This window comes from Taudactylus pleione, unplaced genomic scaffold (genome assembly GCF_031769625.1).
Source record: "Taudactylus pleione unplaced genomic scaffold, aTauple2 ptg000642l, whole genome shotgun sequence".
In the NCBI taxonomy this organism is placed as follows: domain Eukaryota; kingdom Metazoa; phylum Chordata; class Amphibia; order Anura; family Myobatrachidae; genus Taudactylus; species Taudactylus pleione.
The window spans coordinates 5,235,345-5,258,793 of NW_028285044.1; the positions used below are offsets into that span (position 1 = coordinate 5,235,345).

A 23,449-nucleotide genomic window follows, 5' to 3' on the forward strand; every position below is an offset into this window, starting at 1 on the left:
CACACACACCCACCCACACACTCCACATCAACCGACCCCGGATACACTGGTGAACTGTGCAGTCGTGACGTGCAGAGCAAGTGCATGCTCTGAAGCTTCCTCCAAAGTTCTCATATACCGCTTAGACCTTTCCATATGTCCCCATATCACTACGCATGCCGTGTGCGTGTTTACATACTGCATACAGTATATGCATGCACACATAAATCAGAAAAAAAGAAATGTTAAAGAATAGATTAAAAATATTTTTTTAAAATGAAAGTAGACCAAGTAGACCAAGAGTGTGGTTACTAGGAGACAAGGCTGCAGCATGGACAGCAGCAATACTGGGAACTTCCTGTCACTGTACCTATATTACATACATATACCCACGCGGATGCTGGCATGGGGGGAGGGTGCCCTTTGAGTGTGCAAGTGGTGGGAGGCCTACTTAGCCTGCCCTTAAATCCGGTCCTGTATGGCAGAATGTCGGCATGGCTGTGCTTTAAAATGCAGAATGAGGACTCGAACCAGGAGAATTGGACGAACAAACACATATAAGCCCCATTGAAAAGCTTGCCATACATTTATCAAACTGGTCAAATTTGGCAATACTTATATAAATTATCTGTACACATAGTAGCAGGAAATTTACTGCCATTTCGATATTGTGTTATTTATAATAATTTGCTCATACATTCATGTTATCTGATTAAACTGTTTTAATCAATATTTTTTCCTTGTAGGTATAGTACCTGGGAACCAGAAGAACACATTTTGGATCCACGACTTGTCTTGGCATATGAGGAAAAGTAAGAGATTCTATTTATCATAATTTTTTGCAGGGTTTTATGAAAAAAGATTCTGACCCTTCCAAATCAAATTTTAGATTTGTTAAAAACATATACAGTATTTTCCAATTAACTTCTGTTATTTTCTGGCAGTATTGTCATAGTCTCCTATACATTATGTCTCTTCAGCACTGTAATTTACATATATAACACAAATCCAGTGGGATATGGGAATATGAATATGGAATAATTGCATCTTACAGGATGTAGTCAGGAAGCCGACGGTCTAAGTCCCGACCGCCAGCTTCCCAACTGTCTAATCCCAGCAAGGTACTAATGACAAGCGTTGATATCTCGACGCCTGTCATTAGATTAATGCCGGGAGCCCGACACCCGGTATACCGAATGAAGGCAAGCCGGGCACGGACAGCCGCAGGGAGGGGAGGGTTAGGCTTTAGGGCTCTCGGGGGGACTTAGGGTTTGGCACCCCCCCAGGAGGGTTAGGCTAGGGGAAGGGGGGGTTAGGGTTAGGCACCCCCGGGGAGAGGTTAGGGTTAGGCCCCCCCTCCGGGAGACTTAGGGTTTGGCTGCGGGGAAGGGGAGGGTCAGGTTTAGGCACTTGGGGGGTAGGTTAGGGTTAGGCACCCCTAAGGGAGGGTTAGGGGGTAAAATAGGGTTAGTTATACTTACCTTATTAGCGATCGTGATTTTCACCTCTGCCGGGCTTCTGCTGTCGGGATTTGAACACCCCATCTTACATGTAAATCCAGCCATGCAGAGAAAAATCTGAGACATACATACTGATTCATATGATTTAATGATCCCTGAATGAGGCCCAGAGCTAGATTAAGTCTTCAGGGGACCCAAGGGTATTTAAGACAGGGGGGCCTGCCCCACTATTCTGCTCCTTCCCCTGTTGTCAGCAACACCCCCACTCCTCGTCCGGCCCGCCCCAACTAATCCGGCTTTTAGAAAATGTACGGGACTGCACAGTGCAACATCGTGGCTCTGATGATACTGCTTCCTCAAACAAGTGACTCTTATTTACAAGGGCCAAGAATCAAATAGTATTCTGCTTGAGTCAATATTGTTCTCTCCATGCAGGTCACTATGTGCATGCACGTTGTCACACAAGTCTTATCAGACAATGTAGCACTCGAGTGAGGAAATGGGGATGTGACCATGCTTAAGCTGAGTACACACTGAGACTATGTTGTTACAATTTGGCCAAATCAGAACGACATATTGTGCAGTGTATATGGACGATATGCGCGCTCCCGAGGTTACATGCGATGTTGTGCACATCAAATCTGACGATATCGCATGCGGGGCCATGTGTAATGAAGGACGGACTAGTGATTGTTCCATTGTTCATTACATTGCTTAGTGTGTGTACCCATCATTACCCTTGCCTTGCAAATTTCTATTTAATCAGTTTCTTTTCATTATACAGTGCACAATTCTAGTATCATACTGGGTGTTGCTCCTTTGTGGCACAATTTTCAGCATGTCATATAAATGGAACATGTGCTGTATGATGGACTGAAACTGTTTACAAACCATAGGGAATTTGACAAGTACAATTAAGTTAGGTTAACCAGTCATCCCTCTTTGATACTGGTTTACTGACAGTAGAGTTCATTACTGTGCAACATTTTTTGTCTTAGATATCCTACAATGCCATACTAGTTTGCTAAGGAATGAAGAGATAAATATGTGCCTGGTAAATATTTAACAAGAGAATGTCTCAGAGTCTCCTGGAGTTTAATGGGCAGTTTAGTGCTTTAATAAAAACTAACAATGGAGAGATATTTGTGTGTCATAGTGTAGTAATTGCCAAAATCTTCATTACTTCAAAAAAATCTATACGTACTCGATATGATTGAAGTGAAATACATTTTAATCTCTACATTATGTGTAGAACAGGGAACTGCATAGAGTTACAGTTTTATGTTACCTCTTTGCCCAGGATAACAACAAACTTAGGGGATCTGCGTCTTCTTTGCCTGCTTCTGTAATTTTACATAGTCATCTGTCAGGCACCCTCAGGGCATGCCTGTTTTTGTCAAGCTATCCATATACCATTGTTACATAAATATGTTTCATCTTCATGAAAGAGAATGTACAAATATAGACAACAGGTTGCACATAGGGAAGTAATCGGCATCCCGGCGGTCAAAATACCAGCGCCGGAATCCCGACTGCCGCCATAACTACGGTAAGTATTATGGTCGGGTTATATGTTATTTCTATACTATATAACATTAGGTATGTAGTAGAGAAATTGGTTATTTTTGTCTGTAGCCACAGCTATCTAACTTTTGCCAGCACTTCTATGTCACCAAAGTAAAATTTAATTGGAAGAAATACTGTAAATTAAACAGATGTGCAAAGAGGCTTTCATTGTGACTTGTTAAACAATTTATTAATACTGCATACAAAAATACAAAAAAATAAAAACATTTTGCAGGTATATTGGTTAATGTTATTAGTGTTTATTTCCTATTGGTTTTACCTGTAGTTTGTTGCTGTCACCCAATATAAAACCAAAAGAACAGCTGAACATGATACAACATGACAATTTTTTTATTATTCATTATCCACTACCATGAGGAGGATTCAACTGAATCCTACAGGTTTTCTGCAAGAATCAGATAGACTTTTTTTTTTTCTTGTTTTTAAGAATTTTGGCTAAATGAATCCAAATCCCGATTTTAGTGCACAGAACACAGGAATATTGTTTTCAGGAGCTAAAAGTACATAATATAATTTTCTTCCTTCCATTTTATTTATGCAAATTATGGCTTTGTCAATTACTTTGGAAAAAAGATTGGCATTCAGTTGAATCCTAAAGGATAGATATAATGTAGCCATAGTTATTGCCAGTTTACTGTGTGATCTAGTATAGAAAGATGGGTCACTACATTAAACATGCTTTTTATATTTCTTGGCCTTATAGGGAAGAGAAAGACAAAGCTTCAGGGTGCAGGAAACGAGGTCCAAAACCTAAACGCCTCCTATTACAGGTACGATCAAATATATATATCACATCACATTTTGTTTCTATTTGCTTCATGAAAATAATTTCATTATGTCTCCATCTCAATCAACTTATATGTAAATAAGGCCGGCTGAATACCACCTATGAGGCAGTGAACTACTAGCTTTACCCTGCCCCACAGTGATGAAAGGCCGAAAAGCAACATATTCCTTGACCGATTTTAAAATTGTTTGCTTTTATAAAGGATAATAAGATACCTGAACAATAATGGGCAAACACAACACGGCAATGATGTATATTAATTAAGAAGGGATGCGATTAATATACCTACTGCCGGAAATCCCGGCTGTAGGTAAATCTTGTCACCGGAATCTCGATCAGCGCTCGAAGACCGGCGCCGGAATGCCGACATGGCTGGAGATGCCGGCGCCGGAATCCCGACAGCCGGCATCCCGATCGTAAGTATAGCAGGGCTGGGAAGGTGTTAGCTGCAGGGGGGAGGGTTAGGTTTAGGCACCTCGGGGGGAGTTAGGGTTAGTCTGCTTAAGGGAGACAGACGGGGGTTAGGGTTAGGCACCTCGGGGGGAGTTAGGGTTAGTCTGCTTAAGGGAGACAGAGGGGAGGATTAGGATTAGGCACCACTGGGGGGAGGTTAGGGTGAGGGGTAGGGAGGATTAATGTTAGGGTGCAGTAAAGGAGGGTTAGGGGGTGAATAGGGCAGGGAAACAGTACTTACTGTTCCCGTCGGGATTGTAGGCATCTTGGTGCCGCTGTCTTTTGACAGCCGGCATCCCAACTGTCGGGACAACATACCGATTCCGTTAAGAAATACTAATGATTTCATGTACAATACAGACTTTTTATTAGCCAAAAGTGGTCTTATATGCTTTTTATCGCAACATGTGAGTAGTCATTTTGAAGCATGGGGTGAGTTTAGAAAATAGCAGACCAACATTTTTTTTTAATATATATATATATTCTTTTGTCTACAGAGGCTGTATGGTATGGACCTACGCAGCGCACACAAGTCTAAAGAGAGAAGCCTCTGCTTTTCGCTATCTCGGAGATTCAGTGGTGGACTTGGCACTAAATCCTCAGCAACCTCTGCAGTGCCAGAGAAAGCAAAGTCACTGCAGTTCCCACTCAGCAAGCAGCGCAAAGGGCGAAAGTTTCTGTGTCTCTCTCGCAAGAAGTTTCTGAGGGTGCCAACCTACGAGCCGCTGAGCCGAAGGTCAGAGTTTTTTGCCAAGGAAGATGAAAAGGAGGAAGCACAACCCATCCCTGATTGGCAAGAGGAAAAACCTGCTGAAGAAGACAAGGATGAAAGCAAAGCCACAGAGACAGTTGATATTGAAGGTGGGGTATTTCAGCTAACGATCTCTTGCAATACTACTCTCTAACTACAATATGGATGGATGTTTAATTAATTCTTCATTAAACCTTTTAATGTATTGATATACCCCGTTTATATCTGAAATTTTAGGATTTTTTTTAACCAAGGTAATAATTTTAACCCATTTTATTGAATTTTAAGACGTTTAGTTTAAATAACAACTGGGATAATATTAACCACTTTATGTAATAGTTTTTAAACCTCACATATCTGAAATACAGCAGATTGAAATATAAAAATGTAATTTCCTACCACAGCTGCACATGACATCCAATCTGTACGGAAACCGGGCACAGCTCCTGTCACATGCAGCCCTGTCTACAGTGGCATCACTAAGGGGGTGCAGACCGCACTAGGTATCAGCCCTTGAGGGGGTTACACCAAAATCTAGGCTTCCCAGTGACAGGGAGCCAGGCGCTGCACTATGATGTTATTGTGTAGCGCCCAGCTCCTGTACATCTCATCTCCTGGCTAATAAACAGGTTGCATATGGATGAGCAGAACATGACGATTACCCAAATAAGCAGCTCACATAGTGTAGTCGCCTTATTAAAAATAAGAGATACCCGTTTGAGTGTCTGATGAATTGTAGATGTCTTCCTCCTGGTGTTTGAAAAGATATAAAATACATGTTTATTTGTGCCCTGTATAACTTCAAAAAAAACTTGATGATTTTTACACGTAATTGTTTGCCCATGTCGGAGTAATGAGTGGGATTCTGGTAAAGTGTATTTGTTTGTCATTATTTTCTATTTTTGCCTGGCTAATGACCATTAAATAAAAATGTCAATGCTCCTTAAAAACTAGAACATATGTTTGTGTAGCTTAAGTAATGGACCTTCTCTCCTTATAACACTGCCCTATCATGGCTGTCCTCCTGCCTTTCTAACCATTCCTTCCTGGTCTCTCTGCCTCCAACTCTGTCCCCGCCTCTCCTCTCTTCTTCTTGGTGTTCCACATGACCCTTTCTCTTCTCTCTCTACACCTCCACCTCGGTGAGCTGATGAGATCGATATTCCCACCGATATGCTAACTTCTACTTCTACTCACCTCTGCCTTTCCACCCTCTCACATTTACAACTGCAACATTACAACTGTCACATTTACAACTGCAACATTACAACTGTCTTTCTGATATCCCTTCTTGGAGATCTCAGAGATTCCTTAAATGTAGTATGTCTAATGCTGCATATACATGTAAAGATTTTCTGTCCAACCATCCAACTAGTTGATTGGTTGGAATGAGAATCTGGTAACGTATTGGAGTAACTGATGATCACCAATTTGCTCCTAAATGCCAGAAAACAGATGAAAATGGTCGTTCAGACAAGTTTGTTTGATCTAAACAATTTGTTCAAACAGTTTTTGTCCATTTTCCAGTCTTTGGGAGCAAATTGCTGATTATCATTTGCTTTCATACCTTACCAGATTTTCATTGCAACCAATCAATTAGTTGGATGGTTGGACAGAAAATGTATGTGTGTATGCAGCATAAGACTGAACTTACAGTATTTTCTCCAGGGCCCCTTCTCCCCACCTTTCTCTTTCTGTTGATAAATACTATCATGTCTGAATTCCCTGAAGACCTAGATGTCATCCTCAAATCCTCGCTCTCCTCATCCCCAACATTCATGCTATCTCCTAATCAAGCAAATTTCACATCTGCAATTCCAGGATCACACTGTTGTTAAATCTGAAGGCAATATAATATCTTTTCCATACCCTCCCACCTGGACTATTGCAATCTATTACTCTCTGGTCTTCTTCTTATGTCACTTCTCCCCTCTCAAATCTATCCTCAATGCTGCTACTTGTCTCATATTACTATCTTGTTGTGCTGACTCCTCTTTTCCAACTCCTTCACTGGTTCCCCTTCCCCTACAAAATTCAGTTTATGCTTTTCACCCTCATTTTCTAAGCACTCAGTCACTCCACCCACTTCCTCTACCACATCCCAAACTTCTCATTCTCTGCTCCTCTCCAATGGAACTCACTTCCCCTCCCTATATGATGCCTGCAGAGGCACACACATATCCTGAAAATGCAGTTGTCGGTCACAGCCTCCACAACCTCCTTCCTGCTTATCTCTTTCCAGTTTGCCCCCACTCCCTTTTTACTTAAGTGCGGATTTTTAGAAGTGGAGATGTTGCCCATAGCAACCAATCAGATTGTACTTTTTTCTAGCACCTTCTAGAATATAATACCTACAATCTGATTGGTTGCTATGGGCAACACAACCACTTATATAAACCCGCACCTTAGTAAATATACCCCTAAGACTGCAAGTTCTCATGGGCAGGATCCGCCATCATCGTGGTTCTCATCCTGCGCTATCCTTGTCACTCAGTTGTATAGAAATCTCACTGCTTGATTTTTTTTTTCTCCTGTACGGTCTGTTTGAATATAATGTATTTTTTTGTGTGTTTTATTGTATTTTTTCATGTACAACACTATAGACGCTTTGTGGCCACATATGGATAAAAGATAAAATAATAATAAATCTGATTTAGGAGCAGTGCTTAATATTAACACACTGGTGAGAGAGACTGATACAAGTCCAAGACTGCATACATGTATTCTATTCTGTTTAGCATAAATTAAGAATGTTGTATTTTGTTCAAAATATCCAAATTATGCAATAAAGTTCACAGAGCTCCCAAAACAAATTGCTAATCTATTACAGATATAACTTTTTATATTCAAGTAGAAAGTTTAGATTTGTATGCAGTAACAAATATAACAATACTTTATTATTGTTATATTTGTTAGCAGTTATTTATATAGCGCACAGTGTTTTTTATATCAGTACCTGCCCCATTGGATCTTAATCTGTATTCTGTACCACATGGGCACACAATAGGTTTGATTTTGTCAGAAGGAAATGAACCTGCAGTGCACTAGAAGAAAACCGGCCCAAACATGGCTGAAATGGAATCCATAGGGTAAATTTACTAAGATGGGAGTTCTATTAAGAAGTGATGTTGCCCTTAGCAAGGAATTAGATTCTACTTCTCATTTATCTAGCACCTTCTAGAAGATTATGCCTGGAATCTGATTGGTTGCTATGGGCAACATCACTTCTTAATAGAACTCCCATCTTTGTAAATTTACCCCCTGTGAGGCAACAATTCTAACCACTGTGACACTGGGCTGACCATAAGTAACAGAATCCATGTGTCATGATGTGGTGCAAGTGTTCCTCTGTGGAGGACAGTGAGCCAGGGGGTTAGGATGACTAGGGAACAACTAGGTAAGTGACAGCTAGGTCTCCCTATTGCGGCCAAACCCAGGTTTGGCTAGACCTGCCCAGAGGTGCGGAGTCTAACCCACTTGGTGGTCTTCACCAGTGACCTCTCCAGGCGGGATTTGGGTTTCGATCGCACCAAGTGGGCAGGTCGCGGCCCTCTGGACAGGTACCTGGGAGTAGCAGAAAGACCAGAACTATATTAAATGAATTTGTATATAAACTAATACTTGACCACTGGAGATGAACTGAAAACTTGAATATTGGAGATGAAATAAATACTTAAACACTGGAGATGGACTTGAGAATGTAGAAATCCTAGTCGCAGGCTTGCTTGGAAACACAGGGAAAATGTACTTGGAACTGCAACAGATTCAGGTGCTGATTAGCACAGAGAGACACAGAGAGAAGTGGACACAGGCATGTACTGGGGATTGCTATAGATCCAGCTGACAGCTACCTAGAAATTAGCAGGAAACCTGAAACCTCAGTAACACAGGGAAGCTGCAGGAGGGCTAGCAGCACACTACAAGACACACAGTAAAAACAACATAAAACACTGGACTTCTGAGAGAGAACTAAAGTCTCAGACTGAGAATTAGCATGGAAGCTAATGCAGGAATTCTTGAGAACTGTAAGTGGGCTGAAGCAACACTCTGAAGGAAAAATGCAGAGTAACATTGGTGAGAATCACAAGTCACTGGAACAGCGAAGTTGAACAGTAGTTACCGGTTCCTGGAGTCAGATTTAAATACCCCTGGGTAGCTGATCATTGGATCAGAGGATCAGCTGAATGACCACAGGACTACCATTGGGAAAGACTAGTCAGGTGATATGAACCAACATGACTGCGCCCATGCTCGGCACCCCAGAATCGAGGACGCACGCATGGAAGCCCTAGCGGACCCGAGGGAGAATACTCAGTCACCACTCACCTCCACTCCCAGCGTCTGGACACCTAAGCCCAAGGACACCAGCGCAGAGGTGAGTAGCGGCCGATCCCAGGCCGCATCCTGACAGTACCCCCGCCCCCCCTTTTAGGTTGGACTACGGACACCACAAACATGTACAAAAATTTCCTTCCAGAAATACAAGAAAGCTTCCAAGAACTTGAAAAAACAGAGAAAACTTCTTAAATCTTCAGGGTCTTTCAGATGTCTCCCCAGCTCTCGTATCCCAAAAAGTTTTCTTATCCTCAGGGTCCGTAGACCATTCTTCTTCACTACAGATGGAACTTTTATCATCCACAAAGTCTTTGGTAATGCCTCTAAAAGGAGTATCTCAAGAAATGAAAGACTTAGACTTAGTGTGAGGAACTGTGGACTTCCCAATCTTAAATTGGTATTTTGTATGAGAGGAAACGATTTTCTTTCCCAGGCCGCATCCTGACACCATCTATATATTTGTAACTTTTGAATAAAATCTGAATACCAGATGGGATGCAAAATGTAAAATCTCCCCACCCACTGCTTCCCTCTGTAGGGGGTGCTCTATGCAGCGGTTTATCCCAGGGCTGGGCGACACTGCAGAGGTGGATGTGGCTGTATTGACCAATGCAAAACTTCGGTCACGATAAGCAAACTTGCATCAAAGTGCAGCTTTAAGTATTAATTTCAAAATATATGTATTTTTTTCTTTATTGTAACCATAATCCTATAGTTCACTATGACCTCATAACTATGGTTTTATCTTGTTTTGCTACAGATGACACAAAGTCAGCTGCTCCACCTCCTTGGCTTCCTGTTCTCCCCAGGCCCAGTGAAATTACTGTTACAGACATCACCTCAAATTCCATCACGGTGACTTTCCGTGAGTCCTGGGCGGCCGAAGGCTTTTTCCGGGACCGCACTGGCGAATGCTAGTTTCGTCCTTCCTTTTCTACTGTATCATTCTTGTATTCCTCTCCCTTACTCCCTCTGTATTGAAGTTTAAAGACTGCAAGTAACTAACCAGAGAGTATTCCCTCTAACAGGCCTGTGTACACATGCAGAACATTGATCCTGTATTAGAAAGGGTGTGATCTTTCTTACTGTATTTTATGCTGGCTCCAGAAATATGGCATTGACATTGTTAATATTACTATCTAAATTAATAGCTATGTCAACTAGTCCTCTATGACAATCGTATATCCAAATATTATTGTGTTAGGAGAGTACAGTATATAGATGCTACTTCATACCTTTTGAAGCATGGTAAATGAAAGAGGCAATGTGTAGGTTGAATTTGTTCCTCAGCAACCATGGAGTATACATAAACCTTTTCCCTATGCAGGTAAACAAGATGGTGTCTTTTACACATGTTGGATTTGAAAGAGTCATGGTGATGATCTTGCCTAACGTGGTTATTTAGAATAAATCCTTGTAATTGCAATGACATTTAACAGAAAATACTCTGCACTAATTTTCACAGATCCCCTATGCTATGTATTTAAGGAGTCGCAGAATGATTGAATGTCATACAATGGCACAGCATATCCTCCTTGAATGGTAGGCGTTATAGCTACAATGGGCCCCCTGTATTCATCCAGCACCCTGTACAGACAGACGTTTTAACTGCACTTATACAGCATCTTGTACTAATTCGACTAATGTTTTTGCACTCACAGCATACTGTAATATTTGCAGATGCTTAAACAATGTTTGGTCAGTATAGTGAATAAAATCCTGAGTTTTACAGTTTATACACATTGTACTATATATATATATATATATATTTGTAATGGTATTAGCACGCCCTCCTATACTATCTGCTTCTGTTCTGGTGAGCTTTACCTGTGTATTAGTGATGGACCACTTGCACAGCATAGTCCATACAGTATACTAATCCGTTATACTTCTGAACGTCACTTACTAGCCTGTAGTAACATGATGTATTATTCATCACCTTCTGCACTGCAAATACAAAATGTAAACGTGTATTTATAACTCAAGCTAGATCCGTGTTTTATATTTCCATAAATCTACCAGTGCAGTTATGGAAAATAGAGTTTACCAAAATATGCAAAAGGTGGACACAGGGTAAAGCATATATGGTGGAGGATCAGAGGTTGTTTGAGATAAGCACTTTATTCTGCGCTGCATAAAATAACTATTTATGAAGGTTAAAAACACACTGGTATTTTATGGTGTTCGTTAGAGGCATAACTAGACATTTGTGGGCCCCAAAGAAAAATTATGTACCACCCCCGGGGTGACAAAACACAGGCTTTCACAGGGGGAGGCAACTACCCACCTACTCCAGAAGCTATAGCAGCTGCACCCTGTGCTACTATGGTAGGTCCGTCCTTGGTCTTAATGTTGTATTTAGTAGTACTATTGTGTCTTTAAGGTCTGATTACTAATTGAAGCTTTTGTTTTTTGAACTGTAGATGCACAGCTGCATTTAATATGTCCCTATGCACTGTTTTGTGGGAAATACCTTTATATAGTGGGGAAATTATATTTTCTGGGATTGAGCAACTAAGCAAGTTGGGAAACATTTTGTGTTATCACTGTTTTAAGCTTGTGGATTTATGATCCCTTTCTTACTTAATGTGATTAATAATTACAAGCATATCCCTTATTGAAGCTGAACATAATATAGCACTTAAGTACTCATTACATGATGCTAAATCTGTTCCTTAGAAACTAGTTGTAACTCACTTAGTTAGAAATTAAAGGCGTTTTATAATAAAGTGTAAACATGCATTAACCCATAGCAACCAGTCACTGCCTAAACTGCACTAACATTCAATCAGAACTAATTGCTGATGTTACTAAATGGGTTACTAAATACTTGCACTTTGTTAATAACGAACCCCTTATGCTGCAATGGTAAACTTATTTCATTAAATATTATATATTCATTAAATAGTATCCATAAAAGACTATATAACTTACAGAAAGTAGTCATTTTTTTATTTATTGATAATAATTATTAATTGTGGTACAATCTTTGTTTTGCCTACATTCAGAAGAACACTAATTGTATTCTTTTTCTATTTTTAAAAAATAAATAATGTTTCTTTTGTAACATTTAACTACATTAGCTACCTTGACTGCATTCTCTCAATAGCATTCTTATTTCCTTATTCAACCTTCAGGTGTCTGGACACTTGGAAGGTTTTAAATAGTGAGTTGATAGCATAGGAAAGTAGATGACAGGATTATTCATGTAGCTGGTTATATGATATATTTTTCTGATATATTCGTATATACTGGAAGTAGGTATGTAGATAACATAATTTACAGGTTTGCAGTGTGTCTTTGTGTATAATTACTACTGAGGCTTTCCAAATTAAATGTTTTAGTAGCTTGGCTACAGATATTGAATTGAGCCCATTCCACAATTCTCTTAAAGTTAAAGGAGCCCGATGTCTGTTAATGAGATTTAGAGGAAGCTGTAACATTATGTATATATTGCTATAAATACAAATGCTATGTAATAATAATGTTGTTAGCATTTAGGATTAAAAAGCTTAAATTTAATATGTCCTTTTGCCTATACTAAGTATATTTTGTATCTGCATTGTATCTTTGAATGATATTCTGCATACTTAAATATAAGTTTGATACGCATAAAAAAAAAAGTTTAAATAATTATGAGTAATCATAAGTGTCATAATCTGTGCTGTACTCTGTATGGTGTAAGATTTTGCGTCATAGTTGCTTAAACCTTTTTAGACTAGGATGTCTATTAGTTTGGGCATCTTCTCTAAATAATTCCTACTTCTTTTCATAGGTGACTTTTAATTTCAGCAAATATATGATGTTCTTCCTGTCACCACCATTCAACTGATGATTTACTCAAGCTACATATTTTTGTTTCCTTTGGAGAGACACATTTTATGTTTGTTATGGAGTACATATTAGTAGACATGACTTAATAGAAGAAAGTCATGCCATATAATAAAATGCATTGATATTCTAAAGACACTTTGTCCTTTAGATAGCTTACCACTAGTGTGTTAGTGTGTGTGTGTGTGTGTGTGTGTGTATATATATATATATATATATATATATATATATATATTATAGGCATGTCGGATAGCTTGTCACTGGTACGTTACTAGATAATTAGGCTTGATCTACTCCTTTCCAGAAATCCATTAAGCTTATTCTATAATAGTCTATGGGTTTTATACTATACAATGCTCACCATATTAGGCACACCAAAGGGTACACAGTGGTTCTTGTCACCATTGCTCTCATAAATAAGGTGATGGCTTGGTTCCTCTTGCTTGCATAATGAATTAACTGCAGTTTCACTGCTTGTTTCACTTATTTAAATACAACAGTTTCAGGGGACAAAATCACAGTGGTTTCATTGGTTGAAGTCACTGCTATCTCATTGAGTAAATAGACTCAAAGCTTGCTAAACCTAAAACTATAGCTGATTCAATAAGAACAGGTATATTGTAGCATTCACCAATATTGCATGCGTGTGTGTAAAAAGCCATACGGTAACCAGGGCCTGGTGCCTTCTCTAGTGTAATTAATACAAATGCATAATCCAACTGAATGGAAAGGAATACAACACTCAGGGAGGACTTATAAATGTGCAAATTGTTTTGAAGTCACCAGGGCACTCAATCACACTGCTAGGGAGAATGTGGGTTCCCCACATGGCTTTTTAAATAAACAAAAAAATCAAGCATGGCTGGTACTCCCTATCAATACATCTTAAACTTCACGTGGTTCCCTCTTTTATTCAGTCTCAACAACTGATGCATATAAATAGACCAGCCTGACCACTTCTGACAAAAAGAAAAAAATAGGGAGACCAGTTGAGGAAACCGACGTTTCTGAACTATATGTTTCATTTAGGTATCCCTGAGGAGAGAACAATATAGTTCTTCAACATTGGATTTATTTATAAAATGTGTGTAAATGTATTGCATTGTATATACATTTATTGTATACCTGATCAGAGGCACTACTTTCAGACTGGCAAATCTATTCTTTATTTCTATTAGCTGTTTACCAGCCATTTTTTTTAGTTTTTAGAAGCTGAATACAATATCTTTAAATATTCTTAATTGATGCCGGCTACTCACTCTAGTTTTTTACTTTGGCCCAATCATTGAACAATCGAATCTGTAAACTAGTAGGCTCCATATTTATCTCATTAACTTGGCTCCAGGCGATGTGTTACAATTATATAAAAAATTAGGCCTATGCAGTCTCCTTTCTCATTTGCAGTTTGCAGAATATCTTATACGCTTGCATTTGGAAAAAGCAGATCATCATATAACCTAGTCTTTTTAATTTGATTGTTCAGCATGGGACAACACACCATATAATGGTTATTCAGCTTTAAAATTATTTAAAAAAATGATCAAATTTGCAATTCTGCACAAGTAGCCAATATTAAAGCTAGGAAGTCTAGTGTTCTTAAGAAAAAATATATAACCCCGCAATCACAAATTTATCTGAAAATTCTCCTCTTATGGTAAAGTTCACAAATTGTAACATATGTTTTTGTGAAAATTACTCATTTATAGTATCTTGTATTTTGTGGTCCATTTTTCTGCCGTGTATTGGTTTATTTGCCCAGTATGGATTGTTCACCAGTGTGGATGTGATATATTTGCCATTAGTGTCCTAAATAGAAGTGTAATGCCATAGGGGTAAAACAATAGGACTCCAATCTAGAATAGGTTTCCAAACTTGGTCTGAGGCCTCATCAGCTGCGTGCAATTGTGGATCTCTTCACAAGAGCGCAGGTAGACCAAGTTTTGTACCAATTTATTTATGGTGATACTTGCATATTATAGCCTCTAAGCAAAATAGAGTGCTATATAGTATGACTAGGGAGGGGCCATGCTGTGGTAGCATTTTAATATACATTTACTATGGTGTTAAGTAAATTCTGTTTTCTCTTGGTAGTTGGAGAGCTGTACTGTAGTGCAGATTATTTTTAAAATTTTGTATTATTTTATGATCAATAAGATTTTTATTGTTTGGTCAAGCTATATGTTTACAATGGTAATCTCATTCTATGCATTTGGAGTGTATAAATAACCATAGTTTCTGAATGTTTATTCACAAATAAGAGCCCTATTATAACAAAGGTGTTATTAAATATGATTAATATTTATTTTGACCATTAACTATTCTTTAGTTTCTTCCTATTTCACTTATGTATACATATGAAGTATGTATTAAAATAGGCACAAATGTGCAGTAATCCATAACTGTCTTAACTTGCACTAGACTATTGGAAGCTATAGTAATTGATTGGTTGGTACGAGTTAATGCACATTTGCACCAAGATTAGTAGTAAATTACACCATATCTCATTTATTTTTGGGTCACACTCAGTCTCTACTCGTTTGCATGAGTTCCTGTTTGTGTTTTCTGTTAATCTAAAATAGTCTTTAAGGCCCCGTCTTCCATATATGGTTTGAGAGTAAAATAATGGTGCTTCTACTAATATTGAAACTCATGTCAGTAACAATATATATTAGTACTGAACATCAACCAAACTGAAAGCAGGAAATGAACACAAAACAGGATAAACAGTGGTTTTACTTACAAAAATGTACCCAAAGCTACTTGTCTGTAATCTTGTTAAATTGTGCTCATATAGATATCCTTAGCAGCACCAACCAATACAAACAACAGTGATTTTCAATTTATTATTCACGTTTTTTTGTGCAATTTTTATTTTGAAAGATTCTTACACCTCACGTACAATTTTTCATGTAAGCAATGGTCTTAAATATTTTTGTAATTCTATAAATTATTGAAAAGCTAGACCTTCAATAGTTGGACAATGCAACATTAAATAATAGCGGTAGTACATGTAGAGATACTCAAAATGTTTTCTAATGCAACAAAATCAATATTATTGGTTCCCATGGCAATGTTCGTACCGGTAGCAGTTTGATGACAGGAAGTTTAATTTATAACATAAAACTGTAGTTTCTTGTTACCAAAAAGTAAAGCATGAATAACATGCACTCTAAAGAGTTAGTAAAGCCTCTGTTTGGCATAATATCTATGTCAAAGGTTGTTTATTTCTGAACTGAACAATATATATACGAAATAACTGGAGGGTTTATTCCTAACAATATAATTCAGCCATGCCCTGTATCACTCTTCTGCAGCAGGTTTTCTTGTTAGGAGCAAGGCACTGTTTCGAATGATTGATTATGTCACAGTAACTGAAATGACTGCATTCTCAGCTTTTTGACCTTTAGCAGATATTATTAAGAGACTGTCCTAAAGGGGGAACCACAGCAGCTTATATTTCACACAGAGCTAATGCTTTACTTTTTTTACCTACTTACAGTGGAATGTCCGATTTAGTACAGATCAATGCATTTCACTTTTATGATTTATAATAGAAAATGTACATTTTGAGGTTTAGTGGCCCTTTAATATTTAATTGAAACACTGAGGTGATAAATCCTACTATTATGTCAGGTTATGTTTTTCTTTATAATGAACACTGTATATAGCTAGTAGTTTATTTTGCATAAGCCCATTTTTAAATTTTAAAAATGTTCACAACCTATGTTACATTATTAATTTACGTTTAACAGTTATTTGGAATTACTTCTATTATAATATATTCAGCCCAACTGTATGTATATGTGATTTAGAGAATAAGCATAACATTCTGTGCCTTTGCCCTGATACATGGAAATTTGAGTCAAGCTTTGATGCAGATTGTACATAGTGTTGGTCCTTGGAGGAGGATGGCAATTTATTGTGTGTATGCTTAAAAGAATATTCTTTGTATTCGTCCTGGTATACCTACACATAAATTAAGTACAAGTTGTAACCACCAAATAGGATTTTGTTATAGTTACCTTATTTTAAGCCTATAAAGGATTTTTAGGTAGCTACATGAATAGATTTGTTTACAAAAATAAGTATATAGTCATTTTGCAAGTGGATTAGTCATGGTGAGCCACTTATAACTGTTTAGGGGCCTATGTATTAGTGTTTTTGTGTTGCTTTTTTAAACTATTTAGTTTACAGTTTCAATTGTAGCTGAGTCTTTTATTAAATAATACAAACAATATCCAACTTATTTCAAGTAAAGTAAAAAAAAAAAAATAGCAACAGCACTTTATTTTCCATGTTAGTTTTTTGACTACCTAGTAAAACAAATTTCAATATTTAGTATATTTGGTTCCATACAAATTAGATTATAGTTTTAATATAATGTTATAAGGTCAATATTTTCAAAGGGAGCAGCTTGCTTTAAATTGTTTGGCTGCTTAAACACAATGCATGGAGCATTTCTTTCACATTTCACAGTAAAGGAATTCACCTAAAGTTTATTGTAAAGGATTTAATTGCACAGATGCATAGCAGTCACAGAGACAAATTGAATGTACTTTTTTTCAAGCTGGATTAAAAACAGAATTACTTTATATGGTTGTTGCATAATTATACAATTTAGATTCGATTTTGTTTTTTCAGTGCATTTATCTATTTTAAATATGTATGATATTGTTGTAGGCTACTCTGCAAAAGCTTGCTGATCAGAGTAGTGTCATTATTTGATGTTTACATGCTTAAGAAATTTGTATAAGCATTAAGTTTAGATTCACTATACATAATAGGATTTTCCACGCATATTGCCATAATTGTGCCTACACACAGTATATTGAAGTAAATTAGCCAAATATAACTACTCATATGTAACATTCCAAAGACAAAGCAAACACTATTTGTAGATTTTAGAGAAAAGATCAGACTTATCATAAGGAAGTTATGTAATTGGGTTGGTTACAGAATGCCGGCGGTCAGAATCCCAACGCCGGCATCCCAACAGGGTTAGGATACCGACACCTGCAGGTAAGTTAACTAAACCTAATCATCCCTCCAAGCAGTCTAAACCTAACTCTCCTCCACACACAGCCTAACCCTCCCAGCAGCCTAACCCTCCCCCTAACTCTAATACTTACCGCCGGGATGCTGGCAACGGGATTCTGACTGGTGTCGGGATTCTGAGCGCCGGTATCCCGACAGCCGGGATATGAACTGCATCCCATGTAATCTACTTATTCTAAACGTGCATGAATAAGCATTAATACAAACTCAATTACAATGATATAAAAAGAAAATAGTGTATACCAATAAGGTAAACTCAATCTGGGACCTTGAAACAACAGTTTATTTTGGTCAATAAAGGTTTTACACTTTTTACTAGCAAATTGCCAAAAAAAAAGCCGCAGTCGTTATTTCCATTACAGATAATTAGTTAGTCTTCTACAGATGTGTATGTGCTACTGACTGTGCCATTATGTGCTTCCTCTATATCAAATCAAAGGATTTATACTTCTATCTCATTAATCACATAATTGGATGAAGTGCTTCCAATTGAGGTGACAACAGTTTGCAAGCACTTTGTTGCACTAAGTTACGTTCTATTGAAAAACAATGGAAAAAACACTAGTATAACCTCATTTTAGGGGATGTGAACATGATAATCCAGCTTGAAAATATGTATGGGTTTGGGTGGGAGGGAATTTCTGTTTGAACACAGACAAGAAATAAGCAGAGTGTATAAAGTATCTAAAAGAAATGTCTGCTTTTATTTTTGTATCTGTTGATCTTTTATTTGTGTAGAGGATTTGTTGCAGAATAAAAAACGCTATATATATTAAATAACAACTGACTCAATTTTGCTGTTTTATTTATTAACATGTAGGTAATTTGGATAATGTGCATATAAATTGTGTTTTGTTAATAATGGATAAACTGATTTTTAAATCAAAATGGGATTAAATTCAATACATTTTAACTCCGCTCTGCCATTTCCAGCCTGGTTTAGTCTATAATATTTCAATGTGATAGATCATTAATTTGCTTATGACTGTGCCTGATTTAGAGTTATCCTTCAAAATACAAATTTTGAACAAATGCAAAAATGTGTAGGCACACATTTCTTTTCGGAATAGCACATATCTTAAGATGCATTCAACTTTTGTCCACATACATCTATCCTCCATGCTACAAGTCGTGTTGCACATAATCCGTGAGTGATGTGCGTCTCGGTAGCGCCGAGCGTCTTTTTGTGCAACGTTTCCCTTTAAAATGCATTGTATTCGCAAAGCTATGTCAACAAGAAATAAGCATACTGATTAAAATGATATGCGGCATGCCTAGATTGTGTGTGCGACTGCGGCTATATCTGCATGCAATATGCTATGTTACAGTGTTAGCAGCTGTGACACTGTAATTTATAATTTTGTATGCAAATACAGCCGCAGGTGCACACAGAATATAGGCATGCTGCATATCATTGAGCCAATGTAATCAAAATTGTACTCCCATGTTGCCAAATTGTCTCAATTGTCTTATCTAGTCCATTTTACAAATAAAAGCAAACAGGCTATATGGTATAGCACATTTGGTCAGACAAAACTAAAGTGGTGCTTGAAAGTTTGTGAACCCTTTAGAATTTTCTATATTTCTGCTGAAATTTGGCCTAAAATTACCTCAGATTTTCACATAAGTCCTAAAAGTAGATAAAGAGAACCAAATGAGACAAAAAAAATTAGACGTGCTCATTTTCTTATTGAGGAAAATGATCCAATATCACATATCTGTGATATCTTTCAAAAGTATGTGAGCCTTTGCTTTCAGTATCTGGTATGACCCCCTTGTGCAGCAATAACTGCTTCTAAACGTTTTCGGTAATTGTTGATTTAGTCCTGAACATCGGCTTGAAGGAATTTTATCCCATTCCTCCGTACAAAACAACTTGAACTCTGCTATGTTGGGGGGTTTCCTCCCATAAACTGCTCGCTTCAGGTCCTTTCACAACATTTCAATTGGATTAAGGTCAGGACTTTGACTTGTCCATTCCAAAACCTTACATTTATCCTTCTTTAACCATTCTTTGGTCGAATGACTTTGTGCTTTGGGTCGTTGTCCTGCATGACCCACATTCTCTTGAGATGCAGCTCATGGACAGATGTCCTTACATTTTCCTTTAGAATATTCTGGTATAATTCAGAATTGTTTGTCCCATCAATGATGGCAAGTCGTCCTAGGCCAAATGCAGCAAAACAGGCCCAAACCAGGACCACAACCATATTTTACAGATGGTATAAGGTTTTATGCTGAAATGCAGTATTCTCCTTTCTCCCTACATAACGCTTCTCATTTAAACTAAAAAGCTCATCTGTCCACAAAACATTGTTCCAATAGTCTTCTGGCATACGCTAATGGGCCTCAGTTGCTTAGAGGTTACCTTGGGTTCCTTTGTGACCCTGCAAACTGTTAGACGCCTTGCTCTGGGCGTGATCTTTGTTGGTCGACCACTACTGGGGAGAGTAATAATGGTCTGGAATTTCCTCCATTTGTGCACAATCTGTCTGACTGTTGATTGGTGAAGTCCAAACTCTTCAGAGATGGTTTTGTACACCAATTGGACTGCGCTAATAAGGTCAATATCTCAAAAACATTTAATGAACATATATTGGTAGCACTGGTCTGAAAAAATGCAATAGATCAAGGCTTCTCTCAATAAAATAACAAATGTATGATAACATAAACCCCACTAACATGACATGCAAGACAATATAATGTTAATAACTTAATAAGTATCAAAATAGCTGGATCGCTTCATCGATATAATTGGTATAATTAGTAGTGAAATACCGCTATGGGATACACAAATGATTGAAAAATATCCACAGTTCTTAGTACTTCCTGCTAGATGGAATAGTTCACTGTTACATATAGAAAGTGCAGCGAATATGTTGCACAGCCCGCGTAGATATACAAGTTCTCTTACCCGTCGGCAGCATATATTGAGTCCAAACATGGTGCAAGTGATGGTATCTATTGGCTGCACCTAGCCTTATGCACCTCGGTAGTGACCCAACAGCATCTGGTGGATAAAGCAGATCCTATCCCATGGGGCCAGAGAAGATATCAAACCGGGCACTCCTCCTTAGGACAACATTCTCGTAATCAACTTCCAAGCTAGAAAGCTGTGACGGCAACAACATTCTCTGAATTAAACCTACCTCACAAGAATGGCTAAGCACAGTCAAATGTGCAGTTCAACACAAACATCCTGAACATCTAGCTGCATTTAGCAGCTCTACTTTCCTACAAGGAAGTAGCCTCTCCAGGGGGTATATTTACTATGGTTCGATTTGAAATAAATTTTTATGAATCTCTGAGATCGAATTGAACTCGAACAGCAAAATCCCTTAGCAAATCTCAAATTTACTAATAATGGATTTTGCTTTAGATTTTCAACTCAAATTCTATCTTGTTTCAGTTTAAGGGCGGTATTCAATAAGTTTCGCATCTGCGGAAAAGTTTCGCCTTTCCGACTTTTCACCGTTATCATGTGTTTTGGACGTGTAAACTTATTGTGCGCGTCCCCTCTTTCAGCCGTATTCAATTCCAAAACAGGTGAAAACGGCAAGCGGCTAATGCAGAACAGGTGGAAAGTACTGTCAGACTTTGGGAAATCAGCCTTACCGCCCCAAAAAGATGCACTAACATTAGGGATCAATGTAGAAGTGCTCCAATAGCCCTAATAAAAGTAATTGGGGTCCTTGCTATTAGCATCCTTGCAAAAGTGGTGAAGAATGGCATTAAGCAGTATTTTTGGTGAAAATAAGTAATCCCATCAAATTTGGGGTGCTTGAAAATGGGTACTAGCATATTTTAATGTCTCTAAAGTAAAGTTTTAGAAAAGTGAAATTCCTACAGAATGTCACACAAGCACCTGCAATTCCAAAAACACTTGGCCCCTTCTTAGAGCACCCCCAAAAGCTTATTTCGATAGTTTTTGAAGTTGTCCCCCACTTTTGTAATTTTTGCCTCCCAATTTCAAAGGTGTTTTTTAGGGGGGGATCATGGCATTTTTTAATTGTTTTATTGGGTGATATGTCTTTTGGGGGGTTTACCAAGGGTTTTGAGTGATTTTCCAACATCTGCACCCCAAAATATAGATTTTATACTTTTTTCTCCTGCTATTCTGTGGAGAAAAAGTATTGCCTATTTCAGTGCCTTGACTTTCCACATAGGCGAAAAACGGAATGGAATTGAATACGGAGTAAAAAAAAGGCGAAATTATCGCTAAAAACCATGCGAAAACGGCTTTTCGCTTCTAATTGAATACGGCCCTAAGAAGGGATTTGCTGTTCGATTTTGCATGTTCATGTCCAAATCGAACAGCAAATCCCACACCAAAATGAACTGCAAATCCCCAAATGAATAGAACTGCTTCATGCTTTCATTTTCAGCATGAGCAGTTCGTTTTCACACAGATACATGCATACTACAGTGAGATGCATGCATGTATCTTACTGTAAAAAGCTTGGATAGAGTTACTGTTAAAAAAAAAAAAATGATGTGGGGTCCCCCCTCCCCCAAATACACAACCAGCCTTGGACTTTTCATAGCCAGTCCTGTTTGTGTAAGTACAGGGAAAAAATTGTGTAGGGTTCCCCCTGTACTTAGCACAACCAGCACCAGGCTCTGATCTGGTTCTGGAATTACAGAGAAAAATGTGTAGGGTTCCCCTGTAATTTCCACATCCAGCACCGGACCCTCTCTAGTGGGTGGGGGGGGGGGGGGGTAATGTCACAGCCAGGGAAACCCTATTAACGGGTTCCCCAGCCGAAACATTACTTCTGACCGCTAGTCAGCCCAGGCCAGGGAACCAATAAAGGGGTCCCCCTCTCCAAGGCACCCCAGGCCTAGGCGGTGGTGGTTGGCGGGTTGATAGTGTAGTGTAAAAAAAGATAAGTGTAAACAATGTCTTTATCAGTAGAACTACAGGTCCCAGCAAGCCTCCCCCACATGCTGGTACTTGGAGAATCACAAGTACCAGCATGCGGGGCATTAAGGGCCCACTGGTACCTGTAGTTCACCTGCAAAGATATGTTTAAATAAAGACAATACACACCGTGACAGTATAGGCTTAATACATGCATACACACACACATACCTACATTATTTGGACTGGTCCCCTCCCCATAGGCATCCATGGTCTTGGTAAAATAAAACAATGAAAAAACGTGACCCACGCAACAGGTAGCAACCACGATGGTTGTTACCTCCTGAATA

General features: G+C 38.3%; 1 protein-coding gene across 1 annotated transcript in view; it reads left to right on the forward strand.

Annotated features, from left to right (window-relative positions):
* Nucleotides 1–19,021, forward strand: part of CBX7 (chromobox 7) — a 34,563-nt gene extending 15,542 nt beyond the window's left edge. The window contains exons 3-6 of the mRNA XM_088455030.1: nucleotides 726–791; nucleotides 3,730–3,796; nucleotides 4,764–5,127; nucleotides 10,113–19,021. Of these exons, the coding sequence (XP_088311156.1) occupies nucleotides 726–791; nucleotides 3,730–3,796; nucleotides 4,764–5,127; nucleotides 10,113–10,270 (655 nt within the window). The 3' untranslated portion in view covers nucleotides 10,271–19,021. The remainder of the gene's footprint in view (nucleotides 1–725; nucleotides 792–3,729; nucleotides 3,797–4,763; nucleotides 5,128–10,112) is intronic.
* Nucleotides 19,022–23,449: the final 4,428 nt, after the last annotated feature.